The sequence below is a fragment of the Xyrauchen texanus genome, chromosome 49, assembly GCF_025860055.1.
Source record: "Xyrauchen texanus isolate HMW12.3.18 chromosome 49, RBS_HiC_50CHRs, whole genome shotgun sequence".
NCBI lineage: Eukaryota > Metazoa > Chordata > Actinopteri > Cypriniformes > Catostomidae > Xyrauchen > Xyrauchen texanus.
The window spans coordinates 15,261,572-15,279,611 of NC_068324.1; the positions used below are offsets into that span (position 1 = coordinate 15,261,572).

At 36.9% G+C, this 18,040-nt stretch overlaps 1 protein-coding gene across 1 annotated transcript; it reads left to right on the forward strand.

Moving 5' to 3' along the window:
• Positions 1–3,009: 3,009 nt before the first annotated feature.
• On the forward strand, positions 3,010–14,659 carry LOC127640119 (F-box and leucine-rich protein 22-like). The gene is made up of 2 exons (XM_052122522.1): positions 3,010–4,281; positions 14,076–14,659. Exons 1-2 carry the CDS (start codon positions 3,947–3,949, stop codon positions 14,422–14,424), a joined length of 684 nt encoding a protein of 227 aa, XP_051978482.1. The 5' UTR covers positions 3,010–3,946; the 3' UTR covers positions 14,425–14,659.
• The last annotated feature ends 3,381 nt before the right edge of the window (positions 14,660–18,040 follow it).

Sequence of the window (18,040 nt, forward strand, 5' to 3'; positions counted from 1 at the left end):
AGTTCTTCCTCATATTGCTCAATTTTAGTTTTCTCCCACGAATAAACAATAGTTGACAGCTGACATTTTTTTATGTCAAGCCTTTTCACACTAATTGATAATTACTTGCATTGACAGAATTTAGATACTTCTAAATTCTTAACTATGTAATTGTGATTCGAAAAAAATATATATTTTAGAAAATACAATATATACGCCCCATTAAAACTGAACTGGAAACTTTTTACCAAGCCTTTATCATTTATTTTTAGTACTTTTCAAATGCCTTTAAATGTACAGACTGTTTTAGTTTTTTTTTTTTTGCCTTGTCACAGACCCAGACTTTCAATATTAAGCTATAATTATCCATTATTTTTGTAAAACATTATGTGGAATCAGCATAAACCATTTCAATATTTATTATAGGGAAAGGATTTATAAAAAAAAATCAAAGTTACGACTGTCCCACAGTCGTGACACCATTTCCACCACACCAAATAATTTAGCTTACGGCACATAAAAAAAAAAAAAAAAAAAAAAAGTTTGTTTACTTATTTATCTAGTCAACAAAAGTGTCTGTTAAGAGCATGCCTGAGGTAAAATATGAAAGAAGTGATATTTAAAGAAAACAAAGAAAATTCAAGGTAAAGATCACTTGTGAGCAGAACATTTTTATTAGGCTCATTTACAATCACGTCATTTTCAATTTTGCCAAATAACACAAATATTTTGAAAACATAATTTAATTTTGTGTATTTACGATAAAATGTAAGATGTGAAATTAGCCTTAGCAGGACAAAAGTGGAGTCTTCACTTTCTAGAAATCCACAGTGCTAATAGTTGAAGAAACATCCATATTAAAATTAAAAACTATAGCCTTTATAAAAATGGGGTTTTATAGAGGATATAGGGCTTTATTTAACAGACCAACATTTTATTTTATACAGTATACAGTGATTGTTAACCTGGGCGTGTTGCCAGGAATTAAAAAGATCTAACACTTGTGTAATGATTGTGGTTGCGCAATTTGAATGTCCCAATAGGGCTTCGACAGTTCTGTTCTCTGTTCTGAACTATTGGTGAAGGTTCAAAATGTGTAACAACGTGCATGTCTGAGAGCATGTATTTCTTTCATTCTGTCCCATGCCATCACTCCAGGCGGAGTAGCTTTTTCTTTCATATGAAACACATAACTATTGGCATGTACATGCATTCACTGTGTTGTTCTTACTCTCAAAGGACTAATTTCAATGTCACTCATTGTGAAATGCCAGGGCTGAATAGCTCTGATGACGTAAAACACTGTAAAACAACAAGAGGCAGTGCTTCGATGTCTTTGTGAGCTTTTCTTTGCCTTCCTCCTCGCTTCATCTATCAATTGCTGCCACCCACATATGCTCACACGAGAACCCGGGGGCAGAACAAACACTGGGGCTCCCCACACGCCACGTGTCAGCGAGGTAACATTCCTAATAGGTAAGAAGAACAAGCCCTCCTGTGTTGCGTGGAAGAACAACTACTCCACGTGGTTTACTCACATTCCCTCACAGGTTTATGTCTGAAGTTGTCACACTGTCCTCGAGAACGAATATAAAAAGTATTTTTCTCAGCAGGAGGTTAGGTCACAGCTGCTGTTCAACTCGCATTGCTGTTTTATCAGGTGCCTCTGCGTCAGTTGGCACAGCACGTCATGACTCACTGAGGGACTCACACGGCTGTAATTGCATGTCACCCTGGAAAAGGCTGTGCCAAGTCCCCTATGGCTCACCCAGAGCACCTAATGCTATCAGGTGCCATATCGAGTGTAGATAGCGTTATGCAATAAAAAAAATGTGTTTCCAGAAAGCAAGATGGTAGAAATTCCTCTGCTAGTTTCAGCTCATTTTAGCTGTGCACAGTGTTCAATATGCAGATATTGAGCACAACCGCAGTTTGCCGTGCACTTTCACTTCAGTTTGAGATGCTGCCAATAACGTACGCCTTCCTCCTCTCCAGAGTTAGTTTGATCCATGGTGAATCTGTCCAGTCCAACTGATATTTAGGCTGCCATAAAAAAGAAAAAAAAAGAGTAAAAGCAACAAAACTAGAAAATAATATAAATGGAATTGTTGGTAATTATACAGTGACTAAAATGTCAAACAAATTAAAATTAGCTTATATTTTAGTTCCTTCAAATTAGCTTCATTTGTCTAGATTACAGCACTGCACACTCTCCACCACATTCATTAAATATGCCACAAAGAATATTTAAATAGTATTAAAATCATTAAACTTATACATTTAGTCAGGAGCATTCAAACTTTTCATTGGTACTGTATGTTTTGAAAGAAATAGCTAGAAAGGTGACTTGCAGCTAGGGTATACTTAGGTTTTGTGCACTCTGTCTACACCTGAAGCGAGCGGTTAAATGCATCAAAAGCAAACAGATCCCATTTTAATCAATGACGCTGTCTACAATGGAAGTGTCCATTGTGGCCCGACAGTAAGGGCGCTTATACCCTAGGGAAAGCTCAGACAGAGCATTTGACACATGGGAGTGCAAAAGATCTGTTTGGAAGGAGCGTACTTAAGGGAGGAGGAGGTTTAATTTGAAAACAAGGGGGCTAGGGATGGAGACTGAAAACTTTTGTTTGCATGACGGAGTGTCACAATCACAAACCCTTGCGTTTTCCTTCTGAAGCACCATCCTCATTGAAATCAATGCATTTGCAGCATTCTCTGACACGTGTAAACTCTAGTGTGTAGGCACCCATATGTACCGTTCCATTTTGCGCTGCACGCGCTGACGCTACTCCAGCAAACAAGACAAGCTTAGAATGTTTGCTTCGGCAGGTCCAGTGTAGACAGCGTCAAGCCATTGCATCATAGTGTCAAAGAATGTGGCCGCTGTAGAAAGGGTGTAACATTTTTCAAACGGTAGAACGCTCTAGACTTTCATAGTATACTTTTTTGACCATTAGCTAGTACGGATGTGTGCTAACAACACGTACAGACAGACTTTCTGGTTATCTTAAAAAATCTGGGTTGTACGTGATCAGAACATACGTACTGTGCTGATGACAAAATGTGTGTGAAGCACATAACAGTTATGGAAAACCTTTTTCCCCAGGGTCTTACTGGGGAAACAAAAGTGGGTGGTACTTCTGCCAGTAGTCGTTATAGCATTACATCGCTCTGGCTGTAGTTATTTTAGACCCTGTTTACAGCTGGTAAGATGATGTGTTTTGGATAATCCGATCGCAAATAGTCAGCGCTAAATATAGTTGTCAACGGGGTGCAAAATGTTTTGTGATTGGATCACAAAAAACACATCACATTTGAGGTTTAAAACGCCATTCTGATGCATCCCAGATGGCAGTGAACCACCACCTCCCACCAGTCAATCACCCGCAGAACAAAAGTTTATAATTACATGCAGATTTTAAAGGAAATAACAGTCTGATTGGAAAACTTGAAAAAGCGATTAATGTACATAACCAAGGATGAGAACTTCATGGCTCTTCCTCAGTGTGTCTGTCTGATTTCAACATGTAGGGTCATCACGGGATGTAGGAAAAAGTTGGATACTTTGGCCTTTACAAAGAGTGTCTCCCTGAGCCACCCCCCATTATGCACAATGAAGGCACTGAGTGAAGCCTCTTGTAAGTGATAAACAGAAGCCTCTTTAATCTAAATGTCCCTCACACTACCTTCTGTCCAGGCACTGGAGACAGATGGATCGGGAGAGCCCATGTGCCACACACATTTCCATTTTTGACAGTGCTTGCAGTCGTCCTCCCAAAATATCCCCCATTCCATACGACCTTATATGTGCAAGGCCTCTGAGAGCCTGCAGTCTGGGGGAGATCACGTATCCCAGCCACACAAGACACACCACTGTCTCACTGTTGCTGTGTGGTTGTTAGCAGGCCAGGACTTAGCCATCTAATACCATCTCATTTGCTTCTTTCTCCTTGTTCGGCTTGCTATGCATCTCAACGAGCTTGATCATGAGTGTTTGCTACATCTTTTTTCTTACCTAGATAAGGACAGTCGCCGCAGCTTGTCTCGGACATGCTTAAGGTTACGACAGGTCTTCCTGGACCCACAGTTGTGGACGCTACTCCACTTCAGGTCTCCTTGTGAGTTAAGGAGGGATAACTTTGTTTTGGGCCCTTCGCTGAGGTACCTGTCCATATGCTGGCACTCTAGCAGAGTCAAAGTGTGCAACATTGAGGACTGGATGAAGACCACATTCCAAAGGGACCTTTGCAGCAAGCACGAACGCATAGTCAGTGACTTCCTGGAGAGTGTGTGCCACATGTGAGTGTTTTTTTATTTGTCTGCTTCAACTTCATTGTCTTGCTGGTTTGATTTTGAACAGTAAAATGCGTTGCCCTGATGGATTTTAGTCAAAATAATGGCTCAAGTAACGTTAAGGCATTGCACATACACTTTGTTATTATAGGAATAGTTCAGCCAAAAATGTCAATACTGTCATTATATACTCACTCTCATGTTGTTCCCATGAAACATTGTGAAACACTGTGAAACATTTTGAAGAATGTTCATGATGCTCTTTTACATACAAAAAAAGCAACAGTGACAAGATTATTCTTATGCCAGTGGTGTCAAACTTAAGACAACCATATCAACACAACCACTTGCAAAATGTAAAATATAGAAATGTAAAGATCTCTCTCTCCCGCACGGCAGTTTCCAGTTGGCCCTTATCCCTCTCTGAGGCTTGATTAGCCTGATTAGGGGCCGGGTGTGCTCCGCCCTGCCACATTCCTCCATCATTCTCTAAGGCCAGGGAGCCCCCGGCATGACGTACCCCCCCCCCCACCCCCCTTTTCCCTGGGGAGGGGCGTGCCTTCCACCCTGTCAGCCACATAAAAATCATTTTGCAAAAACATAGGTGTAGTAACTTGATTCTCTGATACCAGGTTGCGGGGTTTGGAATGACATGAGGGTGAATAAATGATGGAAGAGTTTAGATTTTTGGATGAATTAACCTGATACGTAATATTCTTTTAAACCAATGCTAAAACAAGTCACATCTTGTTTTGGAAATATATAATGAGAGCTATTGGTTCCATAACGAATTCATTAAAATCCCTGCATGAAATATTGCATATCAGCAAGGACACTAATAGGTTAACCAGAGAGGCTGTCGATCAACATACAAGTTGTAAACACACACTCTGTTCTCTGTCCATTACTTACAAAATGGAATGCAAGTAAGCTTTTACCATGAGCATTTAAACAATGTGATAAAACGCTTGCCACTCACACGCTTGTTTAAGTGTCCAAGAAGTGACACGGTACACAACTCATTTCCCAGCTTCTGCTTTGGGTTGAGAAGAAATAAATTAGGACAGATCACTCGACAATCAGAAACATCTGTGCCTCAGAGGAACATGGATGCATTAGGACAAGCGAGCCATGCGTGTATCTGAGATATTTTTTGAGACACAGACGTCAATGAGAAGAAACTAGAAATTATTTCAGCGTGAGCCATTCTCATCTAGACATTCAACTCCTCCAGCTCTGACTAATGGGAATCAGCTCAAATCTTTGTCCCTTAAAAGTTCATTAGAATCACATTTTCGCTCCATGGAAGGACGTCATTTGACTCTTCTGATAGATGCGGCATGCGTTCTAAGTGTGTCGAAGCTGGAAATGTTGTTCACCTCGAAATTTGAGTGACATGAGGTCTGCAGGGTAGCATGCAGTTTAGAGTTGAATTACCCTCTGGAGTTTTAAGGGCAGATCTGCACAGCTTCTCCAAGGCAGCCAAATAATAACGAAAGACATGATGGAGCTCTGTGGTTTCTCCCACTGCTGTTTTGCACTTTAAACTAAAAGAGAAAAGTTTGATTTGTCAAAATACTCTTGAAAAGGCTCTTCAACGTAGAACTATTTTTCACAAGGTACATTTTAATCTACAGTTCTTAGTTTTTTAAAATACCATCTAGGTGCTGGTTCTTAAAAGGTGATATGTATAATTTTTTCCAGTGTTAAAGTACCTTCTCATTTCCATGCTTTATAAGAATAGACAATTATAAGTAAGACATTTGTAGGCTGATTCCCCTGAAAACTGAAATCACTAACTGAAAACACTAAAAGCTTAAATTAAATGTTCTCCAATCAAACGAGATTAAGGTTAATGGTCTATTGAGTTTTGAATCAACAAAACCTACCTACCTTCCTACCCTAAACCCTAACCCTAACTGATAGTGTCATTAAAAATGCAATTGCTGAAGCAACAATGTCATTTTGTGGTGCTTCTTTACACTTTTGGCTTGTGTCGACTTGCATGCTCTTCAGGACTCATACTCAGTTCCTTTTCGTTGCAAGTGCAATGCTCTATCAGTTGAGCTACAGTGCAACTTGATCTTACTCGAACAAGCTTGTAAATGTAGTTGTTATGTAATGCAAACATTAAAATGTATAGCACTATTGTAAAAGTGTTTTGATGTAATAAGATAGCATTGTTTGTGGAACAGTGTAAAGTGTTTATGAATTGATAATCTGCAGTTTTTCTTTAGATTTTTGTTAAAGTACATAAAAGTCATTGTTGCTGTAGCACCTCAAGTGTTTATTTCACCAGGAAAGTACCACTATACATATAACAGGTCACATAAAAATATATGTTTTCAAAAATATAGGTATAGTAGTGTGACTTTCTGAGATTAGGTTGCCATATAGTGAATGCTGGAACCCTATACAGTAAAAAACATTTCTTAAGGGCTCTCAAGAGGGTTTTTGGTGGTTAACAAATTTCTTACTGTTACTTTAAAGGTTCTTCAGACCAGTGTTTTGATTTTGGCATTCTTTTAAGAAACAGTACAAAAATGGTTCCCTAAAGAATGAAAACTTCTTTGTGGAACTTAATAAAGTTCTTGTATCAGGCATTAAACCCTTTTTGGTTCTTATTGAAAAATCTGTGAGCGAATGAAACCTTTGGAGACCAAGACTTCTTGACCTGGAGCAACATAAAGAAAGAGGAAATGGCTATAGGGTTCTATGGGAATTTAAGAAAGTTCTTGATGTTTCATTACAGGTTTTGCAGATCAGTGTATTTGTTTCTGGGTTCTTTAAAGCTCCAGTACAAAAGAACTAGAGAATAAGTTATTTTGAGTTCATGGTTGAACTAAAAAGGTTCTAGTTGAATCCTTAAGTTTAAAGAGTGAAGGACAAATATGGAGACCAGTGCTTCTTGACTAGGGAAAATTGGAGAGATACAAGATGAAATGGGAGAGAGGCAGAAAGAACTTTGAGGCAGAATCCTATGGGTAAAGTTACTCCCTAGTGAGTGCTCCTCTAAGGATTTGCATTAGCAGGTGGAGCCTACAATCAGTTCTTTGTTGATAAGGGTGGAATGCACATGTGCGTTGCAGTCACTGTGGACTCTGTTTGCACGTGTGTGTCTCACTCACTTGCCTATAAATGACTCACTGACGCCATCATGGCGATGCATTTCTGCTGCAAAGGAAAATGTATAAAACACTGAGTGCCTGGGAAAAAGAGTCTCAGACAGTGGCGTTAAGTACATGGGATCTAGTTTTATTTTTTCAAATAAAATTCTCCCTTTCTCACTTTCTTGTACACCTTATGCCAATTTACTGTCACTGAATTTACTGGTAAAACTCAGAACTAAATCCAGAACCACAGAAAACTCTTCCTATATGGCCAATATGTGTAACTGTCATGCGTCTGAACTGATTTAACTTGTAATTTACATTCTTTGAGGGTTGTACTGTATATTTTTGATAATCTGTCATGAGGTACCAATTCAGAAATGCTGGTGAGCACAATATCCCCCAAAAAGACAAAACAACTTTACTCATTGAATCTCTTTCGGCTCCATCAAAGAGTCGAATGACCCTTTAATTGATTATGATATTGTACATAAGGAAGGAATAATAGAAAATGAAGAGGAAAGACAAGAAAAGATAAAAAAACAAGAAAATAAAGTATGTAACTACATCTGACCAGTGATCTGCAGTTCCAGGCTTTTTCTGTTGACATTCTTGGCATAGACTGGTCATTAGGGCTGCTTCAGGGAAAATAAATCTCTAGACCAAATGCTTCAGTCGTAGACACACCCTTGACAACATCCCTCGAGTGACATTAGCCAATTGAAATAGTCTATGTAGAGGTAGTTGAAGATAGCGTGTCCATGCACTTTTTTACTTTTTTTTTATCATCAAGATTTTAGCCTAAAGTGTATATCTACTGGTAACCAGTTTTTATTACTTTTTCACCTTCACTACTTCACTAGTAATTTTAAATTGTCCTATGGCAATTACATTTTTAATAGCACAAAAATTCCATTGTTTCTCAATTAATGTGAAACAGGACTGGTAAAAAAAATTCACATTCTCATTAAAAGCTGACGTTCTTGGGAAATTGTTTTTTTTTTTTTTCTTGGGAAAGAAAATAATAATAATAAATAAATAAATAAAATATTTTATTTTTATTTTTTCCACCAAATCAAAAGTCATGCAGGAAGCCATTCTGTTGTCCACAGACACACAAACAAAACAAAAAAACCCAGAAAGGACCCCTTAGACCGTGTAAAAATAAAATATGAAAAGGCATATTTTGTTTGGGTCATATGGTGTAACCCTGAGAAACGTCATATTCTTGTCTTGAAAAATCATTATATGTGAAAGAAATAACTAAATAAATAATTTCTTGCAAAATGTGATTCATTTATAAAAATAAAAAAAAATCAATGATATTGTTGTCTACACTCTCTTGTATTAATGGTGGAAGGAAAGTATTTTTTAATATCTTTTACTTGATTCTTACACCACATTATATGAATTTTAACTCGTGACTCCAGGGGTGGTAGTCAGTGTCTTTACTCGCTGAGCTACCCAGGCCCCCCTTATTTTAAGTCATAAAATATGCATGCACAATATTTACAAAAGAATTTGGAAAATGCAGCTCTAGATGGAGTATAGCATGTCAGACCACAAGTCATGTAAACTTCTACAAGTATTTCATGTCAACTACTCATATGACTATTCTTCACCCTGATAAAGGAGTTCAAAGGAAAGGCATTAAACTGAATTACTGGAAAATCACTAGCAATTACTGTAAAATTAATTAACGGTAGGTTGGCATGTGTACATGCAGACACATCTGGAATGTTTAGAAGCTACACCCATGCAACGAAAACTTTGTGGTTTATCTTATGGGAAATAGTATTTGGCTTTACATTTCCACAACCAAGTCATTGTTAGCTTTTCATAAAAAACAAACAAAAAAGCTTGTATAAGTCTGCATAAAACAACAGGCAGTTTGTTGACCAAAACAAAACATCTGCACAAGAGCAGGGCAGAACTATGAGAGCAGGGCATGCTTATGTAACCAGGGATGATGGGACACATATATTAACTGTGCTTGCTTACACAAAAGCTCCTCCCAATAAAAAACAATGGCTGAAATCAGTTTCTGCTGGAGCTATCTAAACCAACCAATCCTTCGGGATTTAAATTCTTGTGAGTCTCACTCATCCTTCCTCTCCTGTTGATACCTTTATCAGATGTCTATGTCACCAGTGGCTGTCTGTGATAATCAAAGCAGAGGCACGTGTAGTGTAAGATCCGCCCCATGGCCAGGGTTATTGGGACAGTACCCATAACACTTACAGGCGGCTGGAATGCGCCGGTCTCACATGTGGTTAAGTGGTAAGATTATATAAGACTTTATATAACCTGCATCAGTAAACGTGAATGACATCTCAAAGCTGCAGACATGTGTGTGAGGGCTGACCTGTGCGAGTCCACCAGCAGCTGTAGCACACCCAGCTTGGCACGGAAGGGCGACTCTGTAGCTCACTGTTGTGGGCATGGCAAATGACTAAGCTTTCAGCTGGTGCTGTTTAGCAAGAGCACCAGCTGTGTTTATGTGGTGAAAACAGCTAATACAGCAACTGTCTTTGTTATGCTATATTAAGTATAATGTCATACAAGGCATTTTTATTGCTCACATACTTTAAAGTCTTGCTTACAAAAATCTTATTAATCATATCCACCATTATTTTCTTAGGAAAAATTATACACATTCGTAAATATGGCGCCACAGATGGCTGCTTTTGTGTGGAGCTCTCTAACATTTTTCTTACTTTTGTTTATTGTTTATTTAGAACTCCACTGCCAAGTATTCATCTGGCTTACGTCTGCTCCCTCACCAACAAAATGGACGAACCGCTTCTGCTCACTCAAATAAATAAGGACATTTCGAGCTCTGCTGCTCTGTGTTTCACGGAAGCCTAGCTGAGTGAATCCAGCCTGGACAGCGTGTTACATCTGCCATGCTTCCAGCTGTTCAGAGCGGATCGCATCGCTGAGTTATTGGAGAAACTGCACCCATCTGAGGCACCCTCTGGCACGGGGATGCCCATCCCTCGTGCGTGTTTGCGGTAGTTAGATTAATAACTTGATGGATTGCGACATATCGCATTATAATATACTGTAGCCTATGTGTCACGTGTGTATCTTATTGTAAAGTAAATCGGCGATACGCAGCACTATTAAGAAGATAGATTTTGTTTTTGTGAGTTAAAGATGGATTGAAGTGAAAATAAAAGGTGAGAGAGTGTAGTCTTAGCCCATTATACACTGCAACAAATCAGTCTTTGATCAGTCTTTTTTGGTTCGTTTTCCAAAAATAATATCTAATACAACGTACATTTACATTAGTAGCTATACTGCAGAAGAAATATTTTTATTGGAGAATGTTGAATACAATATTTAAATTTAAATATTTTAAAATATCTAAAAACAGCCTTCAAGATACATCTACCTGAGAAGCAACATATAAGATATTTAGACTTGCTTTTAGAGAATGTGGAAAAAAATGAAAAAAAAGACCAAAAGTCTTGATTATACAATAGTTTTATTTTTGCAGTGAATTTTTACTGAATTAAACTTAATAAAAAAAAAACAATTCCTTGGAATTCAGAGAATGTCATTTAGAGATATTGTTAAAAGATGATTTTGTCCTCTTTATTGTTAGTAAGCATGTTTAATACAACCATTTATGTCTAGGCACAAGCTGAATAGTCGGTTAATAGCTAATGATTAATCATTGCATAATCAAACGAATAGTCGAATAATTGTTCTAATAATCATTAGTCGATAAAGCTAATTAAACAACTAATTAAAAGATTAGTCGATTATCAAAATAATCGTTAGTTGCATCCCTAGACCATTGCTACACCACTGTATAGGATGCATATCGTTCTGTCCCATGTGCAGCTTTAGGACTCTCTGATCACTGTCTGGTTCATCTTCTCACGACCTACAAGCAGAAACTAAAATCACTTACTAAGCCTTTAGTAAGGACTGTAAAGAGATGGACCAATGAGGCAGAGCTGGAACTAGAATTCTGCTTTGACAGTACTGATTGGAGTGTTTTTGAGGCTGCAGCCACAGACCTGGATGAGCTCACAGATACTGTAACATCATATATCAGTTTCTGTGAGGATATGTGCATCCCTACTAGGACATTTTTGTCATTCAATAACGATAATCCACAGTTTACAGGAAACCTCAGACAGATTTGTCATGCCAAAGAGGACAATTACAGAAGTGGGGATTAAACATTGTACAACCAGGCCAGGAACACACTTACTAATGAAATCAAGTTGATAAAAAAAACTACTTTGAAAAGCTGAAAAAAATGTTTTCAGCCAATGATACTGCATTTGTGTCGAAAGACCTAAATAGCCTCACCAAGTACAAGACACCTCCCCCTCGCTCTGTAGAGAGTCAACCAATGGCTTTTGAACTGAATGTGTTTTACTGCAGGTTTGAAAAGCCCAGTTTCACACCCCTCATCCACTCTGATAGTTACTTCACACACACACACACCAATGCCTCCTGGAACCTCAACAACCCGCATGACCTGAAGTGGGACACCCACATAGACTCCACAAGAACAGTTTTTACCCTTAGACCATTTTCCTCAACAATTAAACTGCCTCAGGACACCCCCACAGTGCAATAATGTAAATACATATCACACGTACATATGTAAATTCACTTATTTAATTCAATAACTGTAAATACCCCTACCTTGCACAGACATTATCACTTGCACATGTACATATGCATTCTGTTACATGTCCTATTATTTGTATGTCTATTTATACTCTTACGTTGTTTTATATTCTGTGTCTCACTGTAATGTTCTGTGCACTAGTTCCTCCTATCAACAAAAAATTCCATGTGTATGTGAGAACACTAGCAATAAAGCTCATTCTGATTCTGAACACACATTACATGGGGTAAGTTGTCACAACTTGCCAATGGAACAGCCTATTAAAGGGTTTTAAGCCACATTATTCTTTAAAACAATTTTGAAATCACGAAAATCAAATCACAAAATATCAAAAATAGGAAAAGTGAATCTAAAAAAATATTAAACTATTGTTTTGTCCAAAATAATTGCAATTTAGAAAAAAAAATTATAACATTTATAACACATGTGACAATTTGCCCCAACTTGACAAAAATACTCTTGTCCTGAAAACACAGTTCAACCTTTTGGTTAAAATATACCTTAATATAATAAATGCTGTAAAAAAAATATATTGTTCATTATTTGTTCATGAAACCTAATGCGTTAACTAATGTTAACGAATAGAATCTTATTGTAAAGTGTTACCCCTTCATTATGTAGATGACCCCAGCCTGAATGTACATCAGTATGGTTTTATTGTGTTCACTTATTTACCAAACAGCTATAGCAAAAATATCATGATCTTGAAATTGTGAATAAATGATTCAATTTGATTAAAGTTATTTGATTGGGTTTTTGAAACTTGATGTTTAAAACCAGCATGTAAAACCCCTGCTAGAGAAAATACACATTGGTGTAATTGGACTTTTGACTCAAAAACTCATCGTTACTGAAATAGTGAATAGGAATAAAAAAACATTCACAATGCAGTAAACTGCACACAAGTGTGTTTTCCACAATTCATCAGATTTTTTTTTTGCTTCTTGCAAGCAATAATCACACTCATGCTTTTACACTCATGCATTTCTATAAGTCCTATTTATCAGTGTCTAATCATAACAGTGTGTACTAGAACATATCCATGAACATCAATGCACAAACCACAAAAAATGGTGTCAACCACAAAATACTTTAGTAAAAAGTTGAGCTCAGACAAAGTGAGATTTTATCTCACTTTTAACACCACACAATGGACATTTCACCTCGGAATTGGCGTAACACTTGTAATGAGATATGTTTTAGGGCTGTTGATTTAATGCGTTAATTCAGTGCAATTAATTTGACAAAAAATAATGCAATTAATCGCATGCCCCTGGACCATAATAAGGAAGATTCCTGAGAAACGCAAGCTTGTAGTACCACCTGTTTACTCCAGAGGGCAGTAAGTGAAATTTCAGCTGTATGAGCAACACACAGTTTATACAGTGAAGAAAACAATTCAGTAGGCAGAACAACACAAACATGCGTTACGTTCTTGTGTTCAAAACACTTGATGGAGCGCAAATCCGAACTAAAGGGATCTCAAGATGTGTTTAAAGATTGAGTATTAAACTATATTTAACTTGACACAGTGACCTTAACATTTTATGTTTATAACACAACACACCCGAGACGCTACACAAGCATGTCTGACGTAGGTGTAAACTGACTGGGTTCTTAAACAACCCCTCATAACAAATCCCGAACTGATTGACAAATTCACTTGTGAAATGGATTCTAAAGCGGCTTTTTGTATGGCCTTATCAATGATGAAATCTTTTGCTACAGGAATGTAATATATATATATATATAATTTATTTTTTTTATATTTAAAGATATCTATGTATAATTATATATTGATATAAATATGTATAATCATTATATATTCAATTATTGTTATATGAGGGGCTTTCTCAGCAAATATTTGTATATGAGATTAATTGCGATTAATTAATCGGGACACCGTGTAATTAATTCAAATAAAAATTTGAATCGATTGACAGCCCTAATAATTTTGAAATAAATTACGCTATATTAACGCTATTTTCTTCTTCTTTATTAGCATCTAAAAATTGTGCTTCTTTTTTCTTTAGGTGTCCAAATTTACTCACCCTCACTCTGTCTGGATGCAGCCACATCACGGACAACAATGTCATCAACGTGCTGCAGAGCTGCAGGGGTCTACACAGTCTCAGTCTAGAAAACTGCGCTCGAGTGACGGACTCCATCCTACAGGCTGTGTTGGACCATGGTCCCAATCTCACAGAAGTGAGGGTGGACTTCTGCCGCAACGTGACCCAGGCAGGGCTTCAGAAGATCAGGGTGAAACGGCCAGAAGTGAACCTGAGTGCACTACACAGTGCGGAAATGATTCCAGACAGCAAGCCAGAGGAGAATACGCAGATCAGGAGAGCTCTGCAGAAGTTCCTGATCTTCTCCTGAGAACCTGAGGAAAGAAGTTTACACAGATCTAAAGACCTCACTTCATGTTTAGATTCACAACATTTTGTCTATTCTTCTTTTAAATGTTTCAATTTTTAACTTTTTTAATTACATTAAACATGTGGGGTTTCTTTTATAATTCCTTATTTGAATAATTCTAATTTTTTCATGCTTAAAACACAGTAAGGTGTGATGATCCTTTAAAGTGAAGTGTGCAATTTCTTTACCAAACAGCCTTCAAATGATGACGATTCAGGTTTCCTGAACACTCCCCATCTACCATTGGTCAGACAAACAATTAGCCCCACCCCAAACTCATGCCATTGGTTGAGCCAATGTCAGGTTGATGGGTATCCTCAAACAAACCGAGCATTAGCATGGTTGATAGCACTACAGAGTCACACATTTTCACATTTCAGAGAAATAAAAATGGCTTACTTTTAATTGTGTATGCATATTAAATTGGGATAGGAGAAAGTATTTTAACACATAAAAACCCACATCACCTTTGAAGATAGAATTCTTCAGAATGTCATCATTTCCAAAGTTTTCATTCCAATGGCACTGCAGTGTTCCATGTTTATATTCAGTCTTCCAACTTTTGATTTATCAGTATACTCATAACTGAACATAATTCCTGAACAAATTAGCATTACTCATTGTGGTTCTTTACTGTCATGAGTTGTTTTCCATTTGTTTATTTCTTTGTATGACACCATGTGATGACTCTTCAGTCAAGTAAACAGTACAAAGGTCAATCAAGTATTTAATACGGAGGGCAATGGCCCAGTCTAATCGTTTCAAACCAAATCACATTTTGATAATAAAACATTTGTGGACCCTTTGTATTATTAAAATCTTAGCTTGTTTTGGTTGCATAATCTAAGGTTATCTCTGGAACTACTCAAAGTTGATTTTGTTATTCACATTGTGGGTATTGACATCTTACCAGTTACGCAAGAAGAATATTTTGTCCATCACAGGTTTACAGCCTTACAGGATGACTATATTCAAGCAATAACATGATGCCAATCCATATTTTCAAAATAGTCAGTGAAAGGACCTTGTTAGGGACGTTGTTAGGCATTCATTAATTCATTATTATCTTGACTTTTATTATAAAATGGATAGTTTTAGTCCCGGTTTTATTGCTAAAATACACAATTTAAGTTAAAGAGTTAATGCAGCTATATATTTATATTTTCTTTTCATCTGACTGCATTCCTCATTAAGGTATCTCTGATCATTTGAAGTAATTGTTTTGACATTTAGTTTGTCTTTGTTTATTGAAAGATATCATTAATAACCTTTCATTTTACATTTGTTATCTATGCAAATAAATCCATATAGGTAATAAATATAATTTATTGAATGGAAAGAAATTGGTACTTTTATTCACCAAAGTGTCATTCAACTGATCTCAATGTATATTCAGGACATTAATAAAGTGAAAAATTACTATTACAATTTGAAAGAAATGTTCAGAACTTCTAAAACTACTTCTGAGTTCTCATCAGAAAATCCTGCACGTGCAGCAATGACAGCTTTACAGATCCTTCACATTCTGACTGTCAAGTTTGTCCAGATACTCAGGTGACATTTAACCCCACACTTCCTGTAGCACTTGCAATAGATGTGGCTGTCTTGTCGGGCACTTCTCACGCACCTTACAGTCTAGCTGATCCCACAAAAGCTCAATGGGGTTAAGATCCATAACACTCTTTTCCAATTATCTGTTGTCCAATGTCTGTATTTCTTTGTTTCAAATGTGGCTTTTTCTTTACAATTCTTCCCATAATGCATGCACCCCTGAGTCTTCTCCTTACTGTTGTACATGAAACTGGTGTTGAGCGGGTAGAATTCAATGAAGCTGTCAGCTGAGGACATGTGAGGCATCTATTTCTTAAACTAGAGACTCTGACCTTGTTAGAGCCAGTTGTCCTTTGTCTTTGAAGACTGTAGTGTACACCTTTGTATGAATTTTTTTTTTGTAATTTCTTGCATTATATAGCCTCTATTCCTCAAAAAAATTATTGACTGATGAGTTTCTATAGAAAGCTGTTTCTTTTTTGCCATTTTTGAAATAATATTGACATTAAGAGATGCCAATCTATTTCATACAGTGGCAACTAAAAAACAAAACAAAAAAACAAAGACAATAAGCTTCATTTAACGAACCAAATAGCTTTCAACTGTGTTTTATATAATGGCAAGTGATTTTCTAGTACCAAATTAGCAATTTAGCATGATTACTCAAGGATAAGGTGTTGGAGTGATGGCTGCTGGAAATGGGGCCTGTCTAGAGTTGATCAAAAATGAATTTTCTCAAATAGTGATGGTGCTGTTTTTTACATCAGTAATGTCCTGACTATACTTTGTGATCAGTTGAATGCCACTTTGGTGAATTAAAGTACCAATTTCCTTCCGAAACAGCAAATTTACATGTACATTATTCCAAACTTTTGGCCGAAAGTGTATATATTCAAATATCAGATAATGAACTATTTATTTTTACAACCATTATTACTCTATTTATGTTAATTTATAGATACTATTGTTCATTGTTCATGTTAGTGCATGCTAAAAACTGTTTAAAAATGTTTTACTTTAAAAAAATTATTGGCCGTGTATGTTGACATTAACTTTAATCAAAATGTATGAGTGTGGATGTTAACACTTTATAATAAGTTTGTATACGTTAGTATTAATTTACTACTTTAGTTAACATGAACTAACAATGAACCTAATGCAAGATGTTAACAATATTGCATGTTAGTTCAGATTAATTAATGTGCTGTAGTTTATAAAAATGAATGACTACAACCTTATCTGAGTGTTACCATTCTGATTACTTGAACGAAGAAATCAAATGTAACATTGTTGTATTTTATCAAATTGCTTTGACTAGCGTTTTACAAAAGTACTAAGATTTACTGCTTTATTTAAGCACGACCGTATTGACCAATTAGCACTCAAGACCGTAACTATCAGTTTGTAGCCTCAGGGCAGAGGTTTGAATATGAATTAGTAGACTAATATCACCTTTTTTGGAGGACACCCTGAGAATAGCTGTTGCTATCTCGTCTGTCTTGACAGAGAGTAATAACCTCAAGCCAGCGCGGAGTTATTTCAGGCCATGTTGGCTGTCTGCCAGCGTTGTGATTAGGAACATATTATGTAAGCGCTCGAGGAGTGTAGAAGTAGGTTGGCCAGTGTCTGTGCTCTCCACGTGACCGCGCTATTTCGCGCCGTACTTTTCGAGCGAGCAAGTGGGTGGCGCTAGATTCTTATTTGCCGCTCTTCCGGGGTATTTCACACAAGCTGTCAAGTCAATTGCCAAATACCCCAGAATGGTGGAATTCAAAAGCATTGCCAAAAATCTTTCTTGCCTTATAGAGTTACATATTATTTCTTGTTATTGTGCCTGTTTGACCTTTTTCAATTGTGTGCAATCCAGCAAAGCATACAAGTACAATTTCCTTAGCCCACAAGGGCATTATCAAGGTTATATGAAGAATAATAGTGCTCTGTCCCTGAAACTCCATAATATTACTGGATATATTTTTAGAGAGAAAAACAAAATGATATGAATTAAACATGAACAGAAACCCCTTGT

Excerpts from the sequence above, each read along its gene's own strand:
- LOC127640119 (XM_052122522.1), top strand. The coding sequence starts at position 3,947 with ATGCATCTCAACGAGCTTGATCATGAGTGTTTGCTACATCTTTTTTCT. Across the intron at positions 4,282-14,075 it reads CTGGAGAGTGTGTGCCACAT|GTGTCCAAATTTACTCACCC; the intron begins GTGAGTGTTTTT and ends TTTTTTCTTTAG.